This window comes from Rattus norvegicus, chromosome 3 (genome assembly GCF_021556685.1).
Source record: "Rattus norvegicus strain SHRSP/BbbUtx chromosome 3, alternate assembly SHRSP_T2T, whole genome shotgun sequence".
Taxonomy (NCBI): domain Eukaryota; kingdom Metazoa; phylum Chordata; class Mammalia; order Rodentia; family Muridae; genus Rattus; species Rattus norvegicus.
The window spans coordinates 12,192,986-12,208,029 of record NC_141536.1 but is presented as its reverse complement, the minus strand read 5'-3'; the positions used below and the strand labels follow the sequence as shown (position 1 = coordinate 12,208,029).

Here is a 15,044-nt window from a genome sequence, read left to right as displayed (position 1 = left end):
AGCAGACTCAGGCCTCTGAGTCTGTGTGTGTGGTGTACCCTTCAGCACCAGCTGTGCCCAAGGAATGTTGCCCTTCCCCAGCCCTACCTGGTAGAGCTCCTCCTTGGTCACATAAGGCTTGCCCTCGGAGCTGAGGGCCCGGAAAGCACTCTCGATCTCTTCACTGGACTTGACATTCTCGGTTTCACGGCTGATCATGAAAGCCATGTACTCTTGCAGGGAGACGTGGCCGTCCCTATGGGAGGCAGGTGCAGTAAGCAAAGAGGGCAGAGGGGGTGAGGGCTTTGTCCATCACTGCCCCTTTAGATTACCTGTTGGGATCAACAGTGTCCAGTATGGCCTCAAACTCAGGATCAGGCTCTCCTTCCTCAACCATTGGCAGGTCGTAACCCAGAGAACGAAGGCAGGATTTGAACTCTTGATGATTCAGCCGGCCAGACTTGTCCTTGTCGAAGTGTCTGCAACACAGAGCCCAGAGCTCAGCACATGGTCCCTGTCACCCAGCCACTCTGAGCCAGGGTACCTGGGTCACACTCACTTGAACATCATGCTGAACTCCTTGAGGGCCTCCTCAGTGACTCCTGTTGTGTTCCTAAAAGAAGAACAAAAGTAGAGCAGGCGGTCCATGCAGGAGTGGCTTGTTTCCCCTCCTGTGCCAGACCCTTGTTAACAATGGCGCTCTAGGCCCCCAACTCTGGTCCACACCCTGGTACCTGGCCTGGATCTGCTGCTCCAGGTTGTGCTGCATGCGCATGCCCAGCTGGTCTAACTGGTCCCACTGCTGGGCCAGGCCCACAGTGCTGTGCTCAGTGTACTTGTTGTCCAGGATGAGGGCTTCCTCCATGGCAGCCCCCAGGTCCTCAATCTTCTTCAGCTGACTTCTCATGGCCCGAATCTCCTGGTGCTTGCGCTATCAGATGGGACAAAAGCAGTGTCAGACTGGGACGCACAGCTCAGGAGGCTATGCTGTCCCAGAACTCAGCCGAGATCGCACAGGCTTGAAAGAGTAAAGGACAGGAAGCCTGGGAAGTAGGGAAACTACATCAGCTGACAGGTGCCAAGAAACAGGATGCAGGGTGTACCAGAAGGCTCTCCGCCTCTTCAAGTGGGATGCAGTTACAGCAGCCAGCAGAGACTTTAGGTCAAGGGAAAGGGGGCCTGGCCAGCTCCAGGCTGAGTGCCTGCTGGGCCAGGGGCCTCTGGGGTGGCTAGAGCCCTTTGGGGCACTCACTTTGGTAGCTTCAAGCTGAGATTCCAGAGTTCCCGACTCTTCGACCATGCAGGACCTAAACACAACAGAAGCGCAGTGAGCAGGAGTGTTCATTTCTGCAGACCAGCGCCCATACTTAACTCTTTGTCCTGGTAAAAAGTGCCCACAGCCTCAAATTCTTTTCATTGAGGAAACAGTTTATCTGGTGTCAGCTACCTCTCCTAACAGGCCCAAGAAAGAGCAGGTCCCATCTGTTTCAGAGACACAGGCCAGAGCTGCTCAGCTCTTAAAGGTCACTCAGGAACTGAATTTGTTCCCCATTAAGAACAAAGCAGCTTCAGGCCTGACTAGCCCCTATTTTTGCACTCACAGGAGGCCAAGAAGCCATCAGATAGGAGCCCTTGGGGCTGTAAGGACAGTGAAGAGACTGAGTTTAGTCCCCTTAGGCTACCGAGGGGAGGAGACACTGCGGCCAGTAAGATAGCTAAGTGGGCGTGCCGGCAAGCTGGTCCCAGCTGAGGACAGCTATGATGGAACTCTGGATTCAGGCTCCAGTATCTAGACACAGCCAGGATCTTTTGAAGGCCATTTTCTGAGCCAGGTGGCCTTGGGGGAAGCCTGCTCCCTCTAAGATGTGAGTACAAAGAAGGTTCCCAGTGAACGAAGACAACAAGCGAGCAGGGTCATGGGTCACGTGCAGGGACAAGTTCACACAGTGCACACAGCCCGGTCTCCGCTGCACCCATGCCTACCCAGACCTACCCCTGCGACTTCAGCGAGTCAGGAAGAACTCTAAAATTTCCCCAAGTTCAAAGTGCTTTAGCAAGGCAAGGCACCAGGCTTCCTCCTACCCCAGCAGTAGTTGAGACTCACAAGCAGGATCCGTCCCCCAGGAAAAGGGAGCCCAGGGACGGGGCAGGAGGCAGGGCCAGGGCCAGTGCAGCAGAGGGGGACAGACCCTCCTCCCAAGTGGCTAGGGTGTGGGTTAGAAAGCAGCCGCCTGGGAGTCCAGAGTGCATTGGTAAAACCACAGTGAGGGAAGAAGAGAAATAAGAGGAGAAGAACCTTCCAGACAGATCATCCCCAACTTCATACTGATAGACACGAATGACCCGACGATATGCTATGCTAGTCAAAGAAAAGAAACCAAATGAATACACCAAAAGGAGGCGAGGCAAGAGCATATCGAGACAGACACGTGCCACAGCTGGAAGCCTGGCACTGGGTAGGAACCAGGGGCAGCTCAAGGGGTGGGCCAGGTGGGACAAGGCTTGGGAGGAGCCACAGGTGAGGAAGCATGGCACTGCACAGAAACAAGACCAAGAGCAGCAGACAGCATAGGGTGGGGAAGCCTGTGGTAGGCAGTCCAGATGCTGCAATCCTTCCCACCTTGCAAAGCCTCCTACAGCCTGAATGGTTTGGCAGATTTCTGTGGTCATTATCTCTTTACATGCCTGACTTTCCCCTCTGCAGAATCTCACAGGCCATAGGTTCTTGTTAGGCCTCTTGTCTGGATTAGTTAGTAGCACGAATGGATTGGGGGCTGAAGTGGGGGCCCTTCATACAGGCTCCTACTGGGATTAGGGGACAGCCCTGCTCCTCCCGCAGCTCCTCCAAGCCCTGTCTCTGTAACACTGTAACGTTGGTCATTTGCCTTTTTCTCGGATAAACAATCCTGGTTACTCTCCTCAGGGGTAAGATAGGACGACCTCAGTCCTAAGAGGGCTGCAGAGCTTCCCCTCAACTGGACGCTGTCCTCAGTCTAAGCTCTGAGCATAGCCACCCAGCTCTATATGCCCACTGACCTCTGGGGCGTAATGCAAATTTTTTGGTCACTATGGGAAAACAGGCAAGTGCAATCCAGTTCTGGTGGCCAGGCACAGACAGGGTTCTCAGACTGACTCTGGTTTCCCACCACAGCTAGTCCCTACCTTGAAAGAGGGGAGGTGACTCCCGCAACACTATGGGTTCTTCTAGCAGGGAAAATGGGCATGGACAAGGTGGGCAGGAGGCCCATCCTGGGATCTTTTGCAAGCCAGGCCACTGGGGACAAGGGACAAAGGGACAAGCACACAAGACACCACCACACCACAAGCCCGGAAAAGAAGGCAATATTAACCCGTCGAGGAGATACGTTCTATGGCGATCCAAGTGTCCAGGAGCCATGGCAGTATCCACACACAGCAGCAATCGGGACGATGTAGAAGAGAGAACAAAATACAGGACATTAGTACTCTTCTGCCCAAGCCTGGGTGCCAGGATGACGGGGCCTCGGGCAGTTGTTCTACCTCACTTGGGGCAAGTGCCAACATCACCCTTGGTGAAATGAACCGTGCTGAGCCCACGTTTGCTTTGGACCCAATCAGACATGACAGTCCTCGTCCAAGCAGCCCCCCACCCACCAGGTCTCTAACAAGCTCCCTAGAGGCTTGGCATGCAGCTGCAAAGGGGCACCATGTTCCCTGGCTAGCCCCAGAGGGCAGGCACCTTGTTTCCTGGATCCACTGGTGGAACGCGTTGGCATGCTGGGCAAACTCTTGGCGTAGCTTGTCATTCTCCTCCTGCCGCCGCTGTTCCTTCTGCAGCTCCAGTTCTCGCTCCTGAGACAAAAGGGAGCTGCTACTTCCTGTTGCTTCCTGACATCTGGCCTCAGATGGGCTCAGCATAAACATGGCTCTACCTTGGGAAAGGGCAGTGGGACTTAAGCAAGAGGGGCAGGGAGCAGTGGCACACCTTAATGATCTTCTGTAGGTTCCTCCACGTCTCTTCCAGGGCCTCCATGGTGAACCAGGTGTAGGGATTGGAGGCCACTCGGAAACTCTTGATCTGACGGTCCAGCTCGGCTAGCTGGTTGAAGTCGGCCTGCGCAGAGCTGAGCGATGAGCGGAAGGCATCATGAGCCTCTCGGAGGGCTTTGATTTCTTCCAGAGAGTTGCAGCGCACTGGGTCTGTGAGGTCCTCTTCTGCATTCTCAAACCAGCTGTTGAAAGCCGATGCCTTTTTGGCAAAGGTCAGGAAGAGGTCTTCTACCTAGAAGTAGAAGGGCAAATTGTCAGTGGTGGGCACGTTTGTGGGTGAGGAAGTTTCTGGGAATCAGAGTAGCGCCTGCTGCGGGTCTGTCTCTCTGCCCCATCTCACAATCTTCCCAACTTGTCCTCTGCCTGCCGCTCCCTGGCACAAGCTGTGCTCATCCTGGGAGGGTCAAGGATAAATTCTCCAGGGCAAGTTCAAGGACTCCACGTGCCTCGGGTTCCACTGACTTTGGTGCCACGTTCAACTCCTTTGGGCTGAGGTTACTTCTTCCTCACAGGGTGATGGCACAGCCAGGCAGAGGCACATGGGTCTACTGTCCACTATACTGGCCAGATGACTCTTACCCTTACCTTTCGGAAATGACTCTGGGCCTCTAGCAACTTCTTCTTGCGGGTAGCTGAATTGGCCAACAGCTGGGTCCACCTCTTCATGAGGGAGGCATGTCGGGCCTCGATGGCCTTCGACTGAATGTGCTTGGCAGCTAGCAGCTGGTCTTTGAGGGCAGTGATATTGGCAATGCCCTCCTGCTGGAAGGCCTGCAGGCCAGCATCAAATGTCTCCTGCAAAGAGCAGTCACAAGGCAATGACATGGACTACAGGGTCTAGTGTGCCTGAGCTCAGACTGCAGGAGATGCCCACCTGGTGGCTGACTTAGCGCTCCATGTCCTACTAGCATCGAGTCACACATGCCTATGCTCCTGGCTGCCTTAGACCCCAGATTGTGGCAATGGTCTCATCTCTGGTCATAAATAAACTGTTCTGTTAAACCAGCATTGAAGCTCTGGGCAAGGCCATGTATGGCTCTGGGCAGACCAGTCATTCCCACCTAAGAACTTTGAGTTTACGCTCAGTGACTCCCACAGATGCTTGTCTGCTGCAGAATGGCAGGCACCTTGTGTCTAAGCCCTGCAGCCCATCTCGCTACTGCACATGTGCCTGGTTCTGCACCCATTCTCCCCTCTGGAGGCTTTGAGGCCCAGGACTGAAGTGTTTATTATTGTCTGACCATGGCCATGCATACAGAAGGCCAACTGACCTGCTTGGTGAGCAGAGTTTGGACAGAAGACAGATCTCGGCCATAATCATCTGTTTTCAAGCTGTTCTCCTTTTCACCTGCAAAACAAAGTGTCCCCCTCGCAGAGTGGCAGACAAAGAAACAAGCCACGGAACAGAGGAACGTTCACACATTCATTCCGGAGTTACTGGCGGCTTCCCTGAGCTCACATAGCTGTCTATTCTCTGCACTGCCTCACCAGGACTCTTGAGAACAGAATCTAGTTCACCCTGGTCAGGGCAGCTGGTGAGCAGTCCTCATGCGACCTGGCCCTTTGGTGAGCCGACGACTACTTGGGCCTTTGTATTTGCTCGTGTCAAGGTTTGCAGGCTCTTGTTTGGTGAACCCTCATGCCAGTCTGGTGTAGGCACTGCTGTGGCAGCTCTGACCTCTGGGTGTCTCTCAGTGTTTAGCGCTCTCCGAGCCCATGTCCTGTCAGTCTCTTCTCTACAGCACAAAACCAACTGTGTGGCTCTGCCACCTGCTTAGCCTAGGAGAGCTCAAAGCTTTGGGCTTTTCTGCACGCACTCACCAATCCAGGACTCCACCACGTCAGCCTTCCAATTGAACTGAAGGAAGGCCGAGTTCTCATCCAGCTTCGCTTTCCTCTGAGCTGCTGCTTTCTCCAGGTCAGACACTTTACCATTCAGACCCTTCATCTTTGAAGAGATGTTCTCCTCATGGTGATTGTTCTAGGCCAGGAAAAAGAAGCACGGATTAGTTCTGCCTCCAGCTGCGTCACCTATCTGCGGCAGGTTCCCAGACACACACTCAGTTCCTGTCATGCGGGCTATCTGCTCCCTGTCCCATGTGAGGTGAAGCTTCCTAAGGATGACACTGAGTCAAAGTCTCAGGGCACAGACCTGGGACGAGCAATCGAAACTCCAGGAATCAGCGCCACAGAGAGCACTAGGAAGGGTGAGCAGTGTAGTATAGTGTTACTACTAGTGTTTATTATCATCATTATTTTTTTTTAAAGATTTACTTTATGTAAGTACACTGTAGCTGTCTTCAGACACACCAGAAGAAGGCATCAGATCTCATTACAGATGGTTGTGAGCCACCATGTGGTTGCTGGGAATTGAACTCAGAACCTCTGGAAGAGCAGTCGGTGCTCTTAACCGCTGAGCCATCGTTCCAACCCTCTTTATTATCTTTCTCCAAGACAGGGTTTCTTTGTGTAGACCTGGCTGTCCTAGAACTAGCTCTGTAGCCCAGGTTGGCCTCAAATTCCTAGAGATCCTCCTGCCTCTGCTTCCTAAGAGCTAGGATTAAAGGAGAGCACTACAACCACTTGGTTATTAGTGTTTCTTGAATATTAAATATTAAACACTATGTAGTCAAAGAGCAGCTCCAATCCTTGTGCAATAAGGACAGTATCTCTGGAGTGTCTGGATGCCATGGACACTGAAGACAGTGAAGCCTGAATACTTAAGTAATGCATGTAAGACAGCAGAGAAAGAAAGGAGTTTGCCTAGGTCAAAGCAAAGAACATTTACAACTTAGTCACCTCAGATCTCAAGGAGCCTCTCACTCTCCTTGGCCAGAGTCCTGAGTCCATGCTGGACTCCAGTTTCATGTTCTCTGTGGTGACCAAGGCCAGGAGAAAAGCTCTGTGGAACCAGCCTGGACACCTAAGAATTTTTGCTACACAGATGCTAGGCAAAGCATCTAGGACTCAGGTCAGCAGTCCAGCCCCGATCTCAACTCTCCTAGCTTCTGGCTGCCTAAATGAGGAGCGTGCCGCTTCTAAAGCAGCTCTACATCAAATGTGGGACAGGCCTACTGACAGTTGCTGCTGAGACCTCAGGCTGGGGTACTCTGTGGGTGCACCTCTTCTGGGGTCCAGGCTCACCTTCTTAATGAGGTCTTGTCCATTAGTACAGACATCATTCACTCGATCCTTGTGGACAGTGAAGTCTGTCTCAAAAGCTTCATGTTTCTTCAGTAAGCCCTGGAGAGAAAGAAGGGAGGTCAGCCACTGAGTGACACAAGCCTGAGCCCCACCCTCCTACTCCCTACTCAGGGGAGCACCACTGCATGGCGGTCCACGGGTACCAAGGAGTTAAGAGTGGGAACAGGCTGCAGAGGAAGCAGTATCACAGGGTACAGGGTCGCTGCAGCTCCGGAAGCTTGATGGTCTGCAGAACGCTCTAGTCTAGGCTGACGGAGCTTCAGTGAGCACACAGCAAAGCAACAGCCATTTAAAGCCTACCCCACAAGGGACCCAGTGCCTGGCTTCTCTCTGCCCAGTCCCTCATCACTGCAGAACAGTATCTACCCCCTTGTTGCTTCTAGGGACCTCACCATCACCCTGAGGGAGGCCACTGAACTTATCCTGATCCATGTGTTGTCCACTGTGAGGACAGTGACTCAGGGAAATGCAAACTGCTTCCACATCTGCTAGCTGGAAATTAGGAATGTGTGACCATGGTGATGTGTGACCTGTCCTATCCCCTGACTGGGCTACCTCGGGGACAGCTCTGAAAACATTGCAATGCCTTTAATACCCTCTCTGAACACAGTGGAGGAAGCTGATCTTGCCTACATAAGAATGAGACCCTACATCACTGAACAGGCTGTCTCAGCTGCCTGTCTGCTGTGTGTGGACAACTGAGGTTTTTCGGCTCAGCTAGTTTTACTCTGGAACAGTGGGGGTTACATGTCTGCCAGCACAAGTTGTCACACAGCAACTGTTAGCCCACTGGAAGTAGCTGTGGGATGAGCTTAACTTTAGGGGCCATGAACATGGAAAAAGGTCATTAAGGGATACTTTGTAGTATCTCTTGCCAGTAAGATCATGTCCTCAAAAAAAGGTCAATTTGAGAGACAGGCATGCAGACGGAATGCCAGAGAAGAGAGTGCACACAGAGGGGATGGTTCACGTGGAAACAGCCTGGAGTAAGGCTGGTCCTGGAAGGAGCAAGGACTCCTCCATGGGCTGTGCTGGGGCCCTGAGGGCACCCTCACTGTATGCACTCGCTTAGCGTCCTGACCTGGATGGCAGCAAGAGTGTCCCCGTAGTCTTCGCTGGCCACCAGGGTCATCTTCTCATTGATCCAAGCCTCCTCCTCCTCCACGTTGGCCACAAACTGCTGATACTCCAAGGACTCCTCCAGCCGCTGGCCCCTGATCATGGAAGGGGGAGGGGAATCATTACTATGTAGCTGATATCCATGGAGTGGGGCTGGAGTCACAGCTTGGTAGTATTGGCCTTTGACTAGTGTGTTTGAGATCTCAGGTTCAATCCCCAGCACCAAAAACAAAAACAAAAAACCGAAAGTCCGCTCTGGCTAAAATGTTTTAAAACACTCATGAGTATGTCTGTGTATACACATGGCTTGGCAGACAGAGCTTTCAGAGAGGAGGGTCCGGCATTAACGGCTGGATTCACACTCAGGACGTGACAAGCTCAGACCTGACCACAGGAGTGGCTCTGGTGTAAGCTAGTACCTGACCGGAAAGGAAGGGCTGACAGGAAGGCCAGGCTTTCAGTCAGTCTCAAGAGCTCACCGTGCAGCTGCTAGCTGTTTCAGTTCCTTCCAGTGCTCCACAAACTGTGCGAGACGCTGCTGGATCTCCTCCTGCCCGATGGTGTTGTCATCAGACAGCTTCTTCCCCGTGTCCAGGACACCCTGGCGAGTAAGAAAAGGAGTCAACACCAGCAGGGCTGCCGAGTGCCAGAAGTCAACATCACATTCCACTCCCAGCTCTCTCCGGGCTATGAGTGGTGGCACACAGCTTTAATGCCAGCCCTTGGGAGGCAGAAACAGGTAATCTCCGAGTTTGAGGTCATCCTGGTCTGCAGAAGGAGTTTCACACTAGCCAGTGTTACACAATGAAACCCCATCTCAAAAAACCAACAGAATTGCTTCTTTCTGGCTGGGCCTGAGGTATCATGATTACAAGACCATAGAGCATAGGATCAGAGGATTCTGCCTGTACTTGGCCCCGTTCCCATGCCCTCTTTCTTCTCTCAGTCTAAGGCAAACTCTCACCTGAATGGCTGGTTCGTGTGCGGCCAGTTCGGCTTCTAGCCGCTTGTGTTTCTTCCTCAGATTTTGAACACCAGTGAGGTCTCTGCCATAGTCCTCAGAGCTCACTAACAACTTCTTCTCCCTGAAGAGCAATGACAGTGAGTTATTGTGTCAGCTTATACCAAGCTCATATCATGTGGTGCGTTAGCTTAGCAACTAATTCTTGGGATCCTCCAACTTCCATCACTTTCTTCATAAAAATCCCTACCCATTTCCTGGAAACAGAAACCTCTGTTTTCCACAGCCACGGATCTAGAACGGCCTCTGGCCATGCACATCTGTCAACAAACTGGGCTCATCTGTATGAAATGGGCCTGCAGACGATAGGCCCTGCCCTGAGCAGCAGTACCACTGCAGCTATTAACCCCACTTACTCTATGTGAGTCACACATAGAAAAACATAGACAGTGGCTCCGTAACCCAGGTGTGGAGGCGCACACCTCTAGTCTCTGCACATGAGATGCAGAGGCAGGCAGATCTTTGAGTTCAAGGCTAGCCTGATCTACAGGAAAGCTGGGGCAACACAGAGAAACTCTGTCTGAAACAACAAAATCAACCAACCAACCAAAAAAGATCTTTTCTTGTAAATACTTTAAGTCAGAAGACATTTTTTAGACCCATCTGTTTTATATGTATGAATGCTTTGCCTTCATGTATGCACATGCGTGATGTATGCATGCACATTCGTGCTTGGTGCTCACGGAGGTCAGGAGAGGGTGTTGAATCCTCCAGAACTAGAGTCATGGATGGCTGTGAGCCTTTCATGTGTGCTGGAATCCAACCCAAAGCCGTCTTTCCAGCCTTAACCCATTTCCTTGTTAAAAGGTTTTAATGGGGGAGATTTTCTTTTAAAGTGGCTTAGGGCAGGCATAGTTGGTTCATACCCACAGTCCCAGACTTACGAGGTAGAATCAAGAGTCCTAGGGTTTCAAGAGACTGTCTCAACAAATAAACCCGAACACAAAAAAGCAAGCCAATAAAAAGAAGATGGCTTGTTTACATATCATATTATTTGAAAAGAAAAAAAAGTCTGAATTTTTGTTTTTGAAGATAAGGTTTCTTTGTGTAGCTTTGGCTGTCCTGGAACTTGCTCTGTAGAAAAAGGTGAAATTTTAAGGGTATGGGGAGAAGAAAAAAAAATGAAAGAAAGCCAAAGCCAGGAGTGATGGTGTATGCCTTTAAATGCAAGCATTGGGGAGAGGCTGGTTTCCATAGTGAGCCCCAGGACTACAAGGAGATCCTGTCTCAAAAAAAATCAAAACTTTCCTAGGGACGCAAAAGGCAGGGTTTCCCTGTGAACACGGGGGTCACAACCACACAGGGCGATCCTAGCTGCTGGTCGGTCGCATCTGCGTAGAAGACACGGGGAGCCTGGCAAGGATCCTAAACTCTGCCTTTCCATCACTTCCCTGTCCCCCCGCCTCTCCAAGCAGCCCTGTGGGACAATGAAGATGTGGGCGTAGGGCACATACTTGATCCAGGACTCCTCGTCATCCATGTCTCGGAAAAACTGGTGCAGGCGATGGGACTCGCTCAGTTTTGCTCTTCGGGAGGTTGCCATGCTCTTGATCTTCTGAAAGCGTCCATTGATGGTGTCCCGCTTCTCTTTCACTTGGGAGGTGTCGAAGGCACTGCTAGTCATCAGGCTGTCAGCCTGGCTGTTCAGGTCCTTCAGACGATCCTGGGGCAGGCACAAAAGGAGGGCTCAGAAACCAGGTCCCTGAAAACAGCGCTGGGCCATAGAGCCTCAGAAGTCAGGGTGTGCGGTGTGTACCATCCTAGCTCTGTAAGATCTGACTGCAATCATAAGGACACTAAGACTTAGTACCTTGTCATCACGGACATGAACCCTGATGGAAGGAATGCATGGGACACAGAACATAATGCTAGGGCTACAGTAAAAACTCACTTTTTCGTTTTGTTTTTTTGAGTCAGGATTTCTCTTGCTCTATATAGACCAGGCTGACCTTGAACTCAGAGAGATCCAGTTACCTCTGCCTCCCAACTGCTGGGATTAGATAGAGTGTGCCTCCACAGCCCTGCCAGAACCCACTTTTTACTGCCACTAATTTTGCTTAGCAGCGTTCTTTGTTTCTTCATCCTTTCATATTTCGATGCTAGAGAGTGAACTGAGGCTTGTATAGACTAAGCACACTTGACCACCAGTCTCACTGTAAACTTTGAGAAGCAGCGAAGTTTGCTATTTTGTTCTGTTTGTGAGATAGGGTCCCACCATGCAGGCCTGGCCTCAAGAGATTCACTTTCCTGTCTTCTGAGTGCTCAGACTAAAGGGTGTGCCATAACCCAGTTAGGTCAACTGTGGTAGAAGGGAACTGATTCCTCTCAGTTACCTCTGATGGCACATGGTCTACCTCCCAACCCTGCAACAAGTAATTTTTAAAAACCCACATTTTGCTTTTAAAGAACTCGGGTTGGGGATTTAGCTCAGAAAAATCTTATCTGGTATTCCAGAGGTTTTTCTGATAAAACTAGCAAGGTGTGAGGTTTTGGTATCACACATGAAATGTGTCAAAATATTTAGAACCAGTGTGTAACTCAGAATACCAATATTTCCCAAGTGAGCCAGACATGACTGAATCCCAAGTGGATAGGACCCATTCTATGCTGGGATAGACCAAGGACACAAAGACAGTTTTAATGTAGTTCAGTGTGAAAACTGATTCTACTTGGCTGTGAACAGTTACAAATCTACTATCATTACAGGTGCTGGCATAGAAGCTGAGGGAAACTGTTTCCCAGGATCTGAATCTGATTCCCCCTCCCTTCAGCCTGGCTGTGCCCATCACACCACACAACAACCAAACTCACGTGTGTAAAGTCCAGACCTCCTCTGTAACATATCCACTAAGAGATCTGTATGCATGTAACCAATGCTGTTCTCACCCGGTCCCCTTAGAAAAACCATCACCATTCATGCAAATGTGCTTATACTATAGAACTAGTGCTTGAATTACTTAAAGCCATGGATGTGATGTAAGTGCTGTCACCTCAGCATGTGGGAGGCAGAGGCAGGACATTACAGAAGTCTGAGAATAGACAAAGCTATACATTAAGAGCCTACTTCCAAAATAAAGATCTGGGTGTGACTGGGTACACTTTTTTTTTCTTTTTCTTTTTTTCGGAGCTGGGGACCAAACCCAGGGCCTTGCGTTTGCTAGGCAAGCGCTCTACCACTGAGCTAAATCCCCAGCCCCTGCGTACACTTTTAACTTCGTACTCTACTGTTCCACTGAGCCAAGTCTCTAGGCACAGCCCGCCCTCCCCCTAAATTTTCACAATGATTAGAAGTTACAGATAAGATCTGTGGAAACCCAGGCTGAGAACAACCAAGAACCCAGCCCACTCACAAACTGCGGCCTCGGGTGCTGGGGATCACTCTGCTTCCTTTAACTCTATCTCTCTTGAAGACCCCGGGACACTCTGGGGTTCTTTCTAGTCACCCTCCCCTCCATCTGTCACCCCACCGACCTCGTGGGCCGATATGTCTGCCTCCAGCAGCTGATGCTTTTTGAGCAGGTTGTTCACGGAAGCCAGGTCTTTGCCGTAGTCTTCAGATGCCAGGAGAGCCTCCACCTGCAGTTGGCAGCACAACAGGAGATGTTATTACAGGACGCAGTGTTCTGGGAAACCCAGGGTGGCCAGGTGCTGCTCCAGGCCTTTTCAATCGTAACATTGGTTTTGTTCTTCAATTTTTTTTTTTATTGTTTTGCTTTTTGTTTCCAAGACAGGGTTCTCCGTGTAGTCCTGCCTGTCTCAGAACTCGCTCCGTAAACCAGACTGGCCTCAAACTCAGAGCTCCACCTGTCTTTGCCTCCTGAGTTTTGGGGTTAAAGGTCTGGGCCACCACCACCCTGATTGGTTGGTTGGTTCTTCTTCTTCTGGGGTTAAGGGTGTACCCCAAGGAGTTCTGCACACTAAGTTAGGTCCAAAATGACTAAGGAGCCTGTTCAGAGTAGGGATGGAGGCACAGCCCCCAAGCCTTCTCTTGAATGCCAGGGCCAAGAGCACAGCAAGCTACAGCAATGAAGCTCCGAGTACAAGGACACAGATGAGCAGTGTACTAAGAGGTCCGCTGCAGCCTGCACTCTAGAAACCCCTTAGTGGCAGCCAGACGGCAATGCTTAAATCATGGTAAGACTCTTTGGACTCTCTCATTCTCAAATGTTTGGGGGAGAATTTTAGTGACATGGGATAACACTCCTCCATACATACCAATGAAAAATGACAGTGCGAGCTCAACCATACAAAATTTGCATATATACAGATGGGAGATTCTAAAACGTTCACAGTGGTGGTCTCTAAAATCCCCCCTTGCCAGTTTCTGCTTGCCAATTTCCTATACAAGCCTGGACTCCGGCTCCCTTCCTCTCTGTCCTTTGTTCTATTGGTGCAGGCTCCTGGAACTGCCTACCTCCCGTGCCCAGCCTCTTCCTCTATAGACTCCCTTGGGGAGAAGTCTGCTATCTAGCAATTTCTGAAATCAGCTTCCACTCTAAATGTCTCTACTCACCGTTTCAGCAATTCCTAGCAGCACTCTGAACCTATCACACGATGAGGACTTCTGTTCAGTTCCCCTTTTATAATTTGGTCTGGATGACTGAATCATTCACTGCCCAAATGCCTAGAAATCCCCTGATCACAGGGAGCAAGAACCACCTCACGTTACCTCAGAAAGCCAGAAGTCAAAGTCTTTGATCCCGGTGTTGAAGTTCTGCTGCTTATTGGCCTCTTTCAGCTTCTGGCTCTTCTCAGCTGACTTCTGCACCAGGAACTGCCACTGGTCTGCAAGGGCAGCCAGGCGGGCCTTAAGAAGAGATGGGGGGGGGGGTCACTTGGGATAGGAAAATCTCTGAAGGGCCCATCCCTACGACCCAAATCAGAGACAATCAGAGAGGATGTGGAAACAATCAGAGGAACCGTGTTCTTGAGTTCCAGAGACTGTAGCCCAGTGGACGGTAGAGTGCTATCATTCTTTCTAGAGTCAGTATGGGCCCCAAACCATACCTTGACAGCATCCTCACTGCCAGCACAGGCCCCACGCTCAATGAGGGAGTTGCCCATGTCAATAACTCCACGGATTCGGTCAGCATTGGCGTGCAGTTCTGCCTCAAAGGCTTGGTGCTTCTGGTGCTTGCTCTGAAAATACCAAACCACAGTTCAGAGGCAGTCCTCAAGGCAAAGGGATGCTCAGGAGAAAAGGAGTAGAGGGAAGGTAAGGAATAAGTCAAGCATTGGCGTGGACAGAAAGCCATCCCAGCTTGTGTGGTGCTGTGGAGTGAGGTCTATGGGAGCCCAGCAGAGGTAGGTTTAGGCCAGGAAGGGAAATGCACTAGTCAGGGGCAGTGGGGTAAAAGCCAGTCCTAACGGCTCACTAGCAGGCTGGGAGCAAAGCCTCAAAATTTTGTACTTTTTTATACTCTGTATGAGATAGAGGGGTTGATTTCAGTTGATTGCATCTAACTGTGTACCAATGTCAACCCATGCCTTTATCCTTCCTGGACAGAGCCCCTGACTGGTAATGTACATAGGCTACCCCACCACCTACAGCAGGAACACATCTGAAGACAGTTCCTCTGTCAATGAAGATTTGGTGGCTGTCATCAGTCAAAACATGAGGCTGCTAAAACCCAGTCTAAAAGGCAGGTGGGCTTTACCTTTTAGAGAAATCGGGGTAGGGGAGGAGGTGGAG

At 50.9% G+C, this 15,044-nt stretch overlaps 1 protein-coding gene across 12 annotated transcripts in view; it reads right to left on the bottom strand.

Moving 5' to 3' along the window:
- Positions 1 to 15,044, bottom strand: part of Sptan1 (spectrin, alpha, non-erythrocytic 1) — a 64,540-nt gene that overhangs the window by 545 nt on the left and 48,951 nt on the right. For 4 of the 12 annotated variants that reach the window (XM_087654241.1, XM_087654242.1, XM_087654243.1 and 1 more), the window contains 20 exons: positions 14,360 to 14,491; positions 14,022 to 14,159; positions 12,824 to 12,928; positions 10,807 to 11,015; positions 9,296 to 9,416; positions 8,811 to 8,932; positions 8,294 to 8,426; positions 7,153 to 7,251; positions 5,830 to 5,989; positions 5,280 to 5,356; positions 4,594 to 4,803; positions 3,944 to 4,240; positions 3,698 to 3,810; positions 3,330 to 3,347; positions 2,276 to 2,338; positions 1,232 to 1,286; positions 714 to 910; positions 539 to 592; positions 312 to 458; positions 88 to 235 (listed from right to left, as the gene is read on the bottom strand). In XM_087654241.1, the coding sequence (XP_087510367.1) occupies positions 88 to 235; positions 312 to 458; positions 539 to 592; positions 714 to 910; positions 1,232 to 1,286; positions 2,276 to 2,338; positions 3,330 to 3,347; positions 3,698 to 3,810; positions 3,944 to 4,240; positions 4,594 to 4,803; positions 5,280 to 5,356; positions 5,830 to 5,989; positions 7,153 to 7,251; positions 8,294 to 8,426; positions 8,811 to 8,932; positions 9,296 to 9,416; positions 10,807 to 11,015; positions 12,824 to 12,928; positions 14,022 to 14,159; positions 14,360 to 14,491 (2,598 nt within the window). 12 annotated transcript variants of the gene reach the window in all.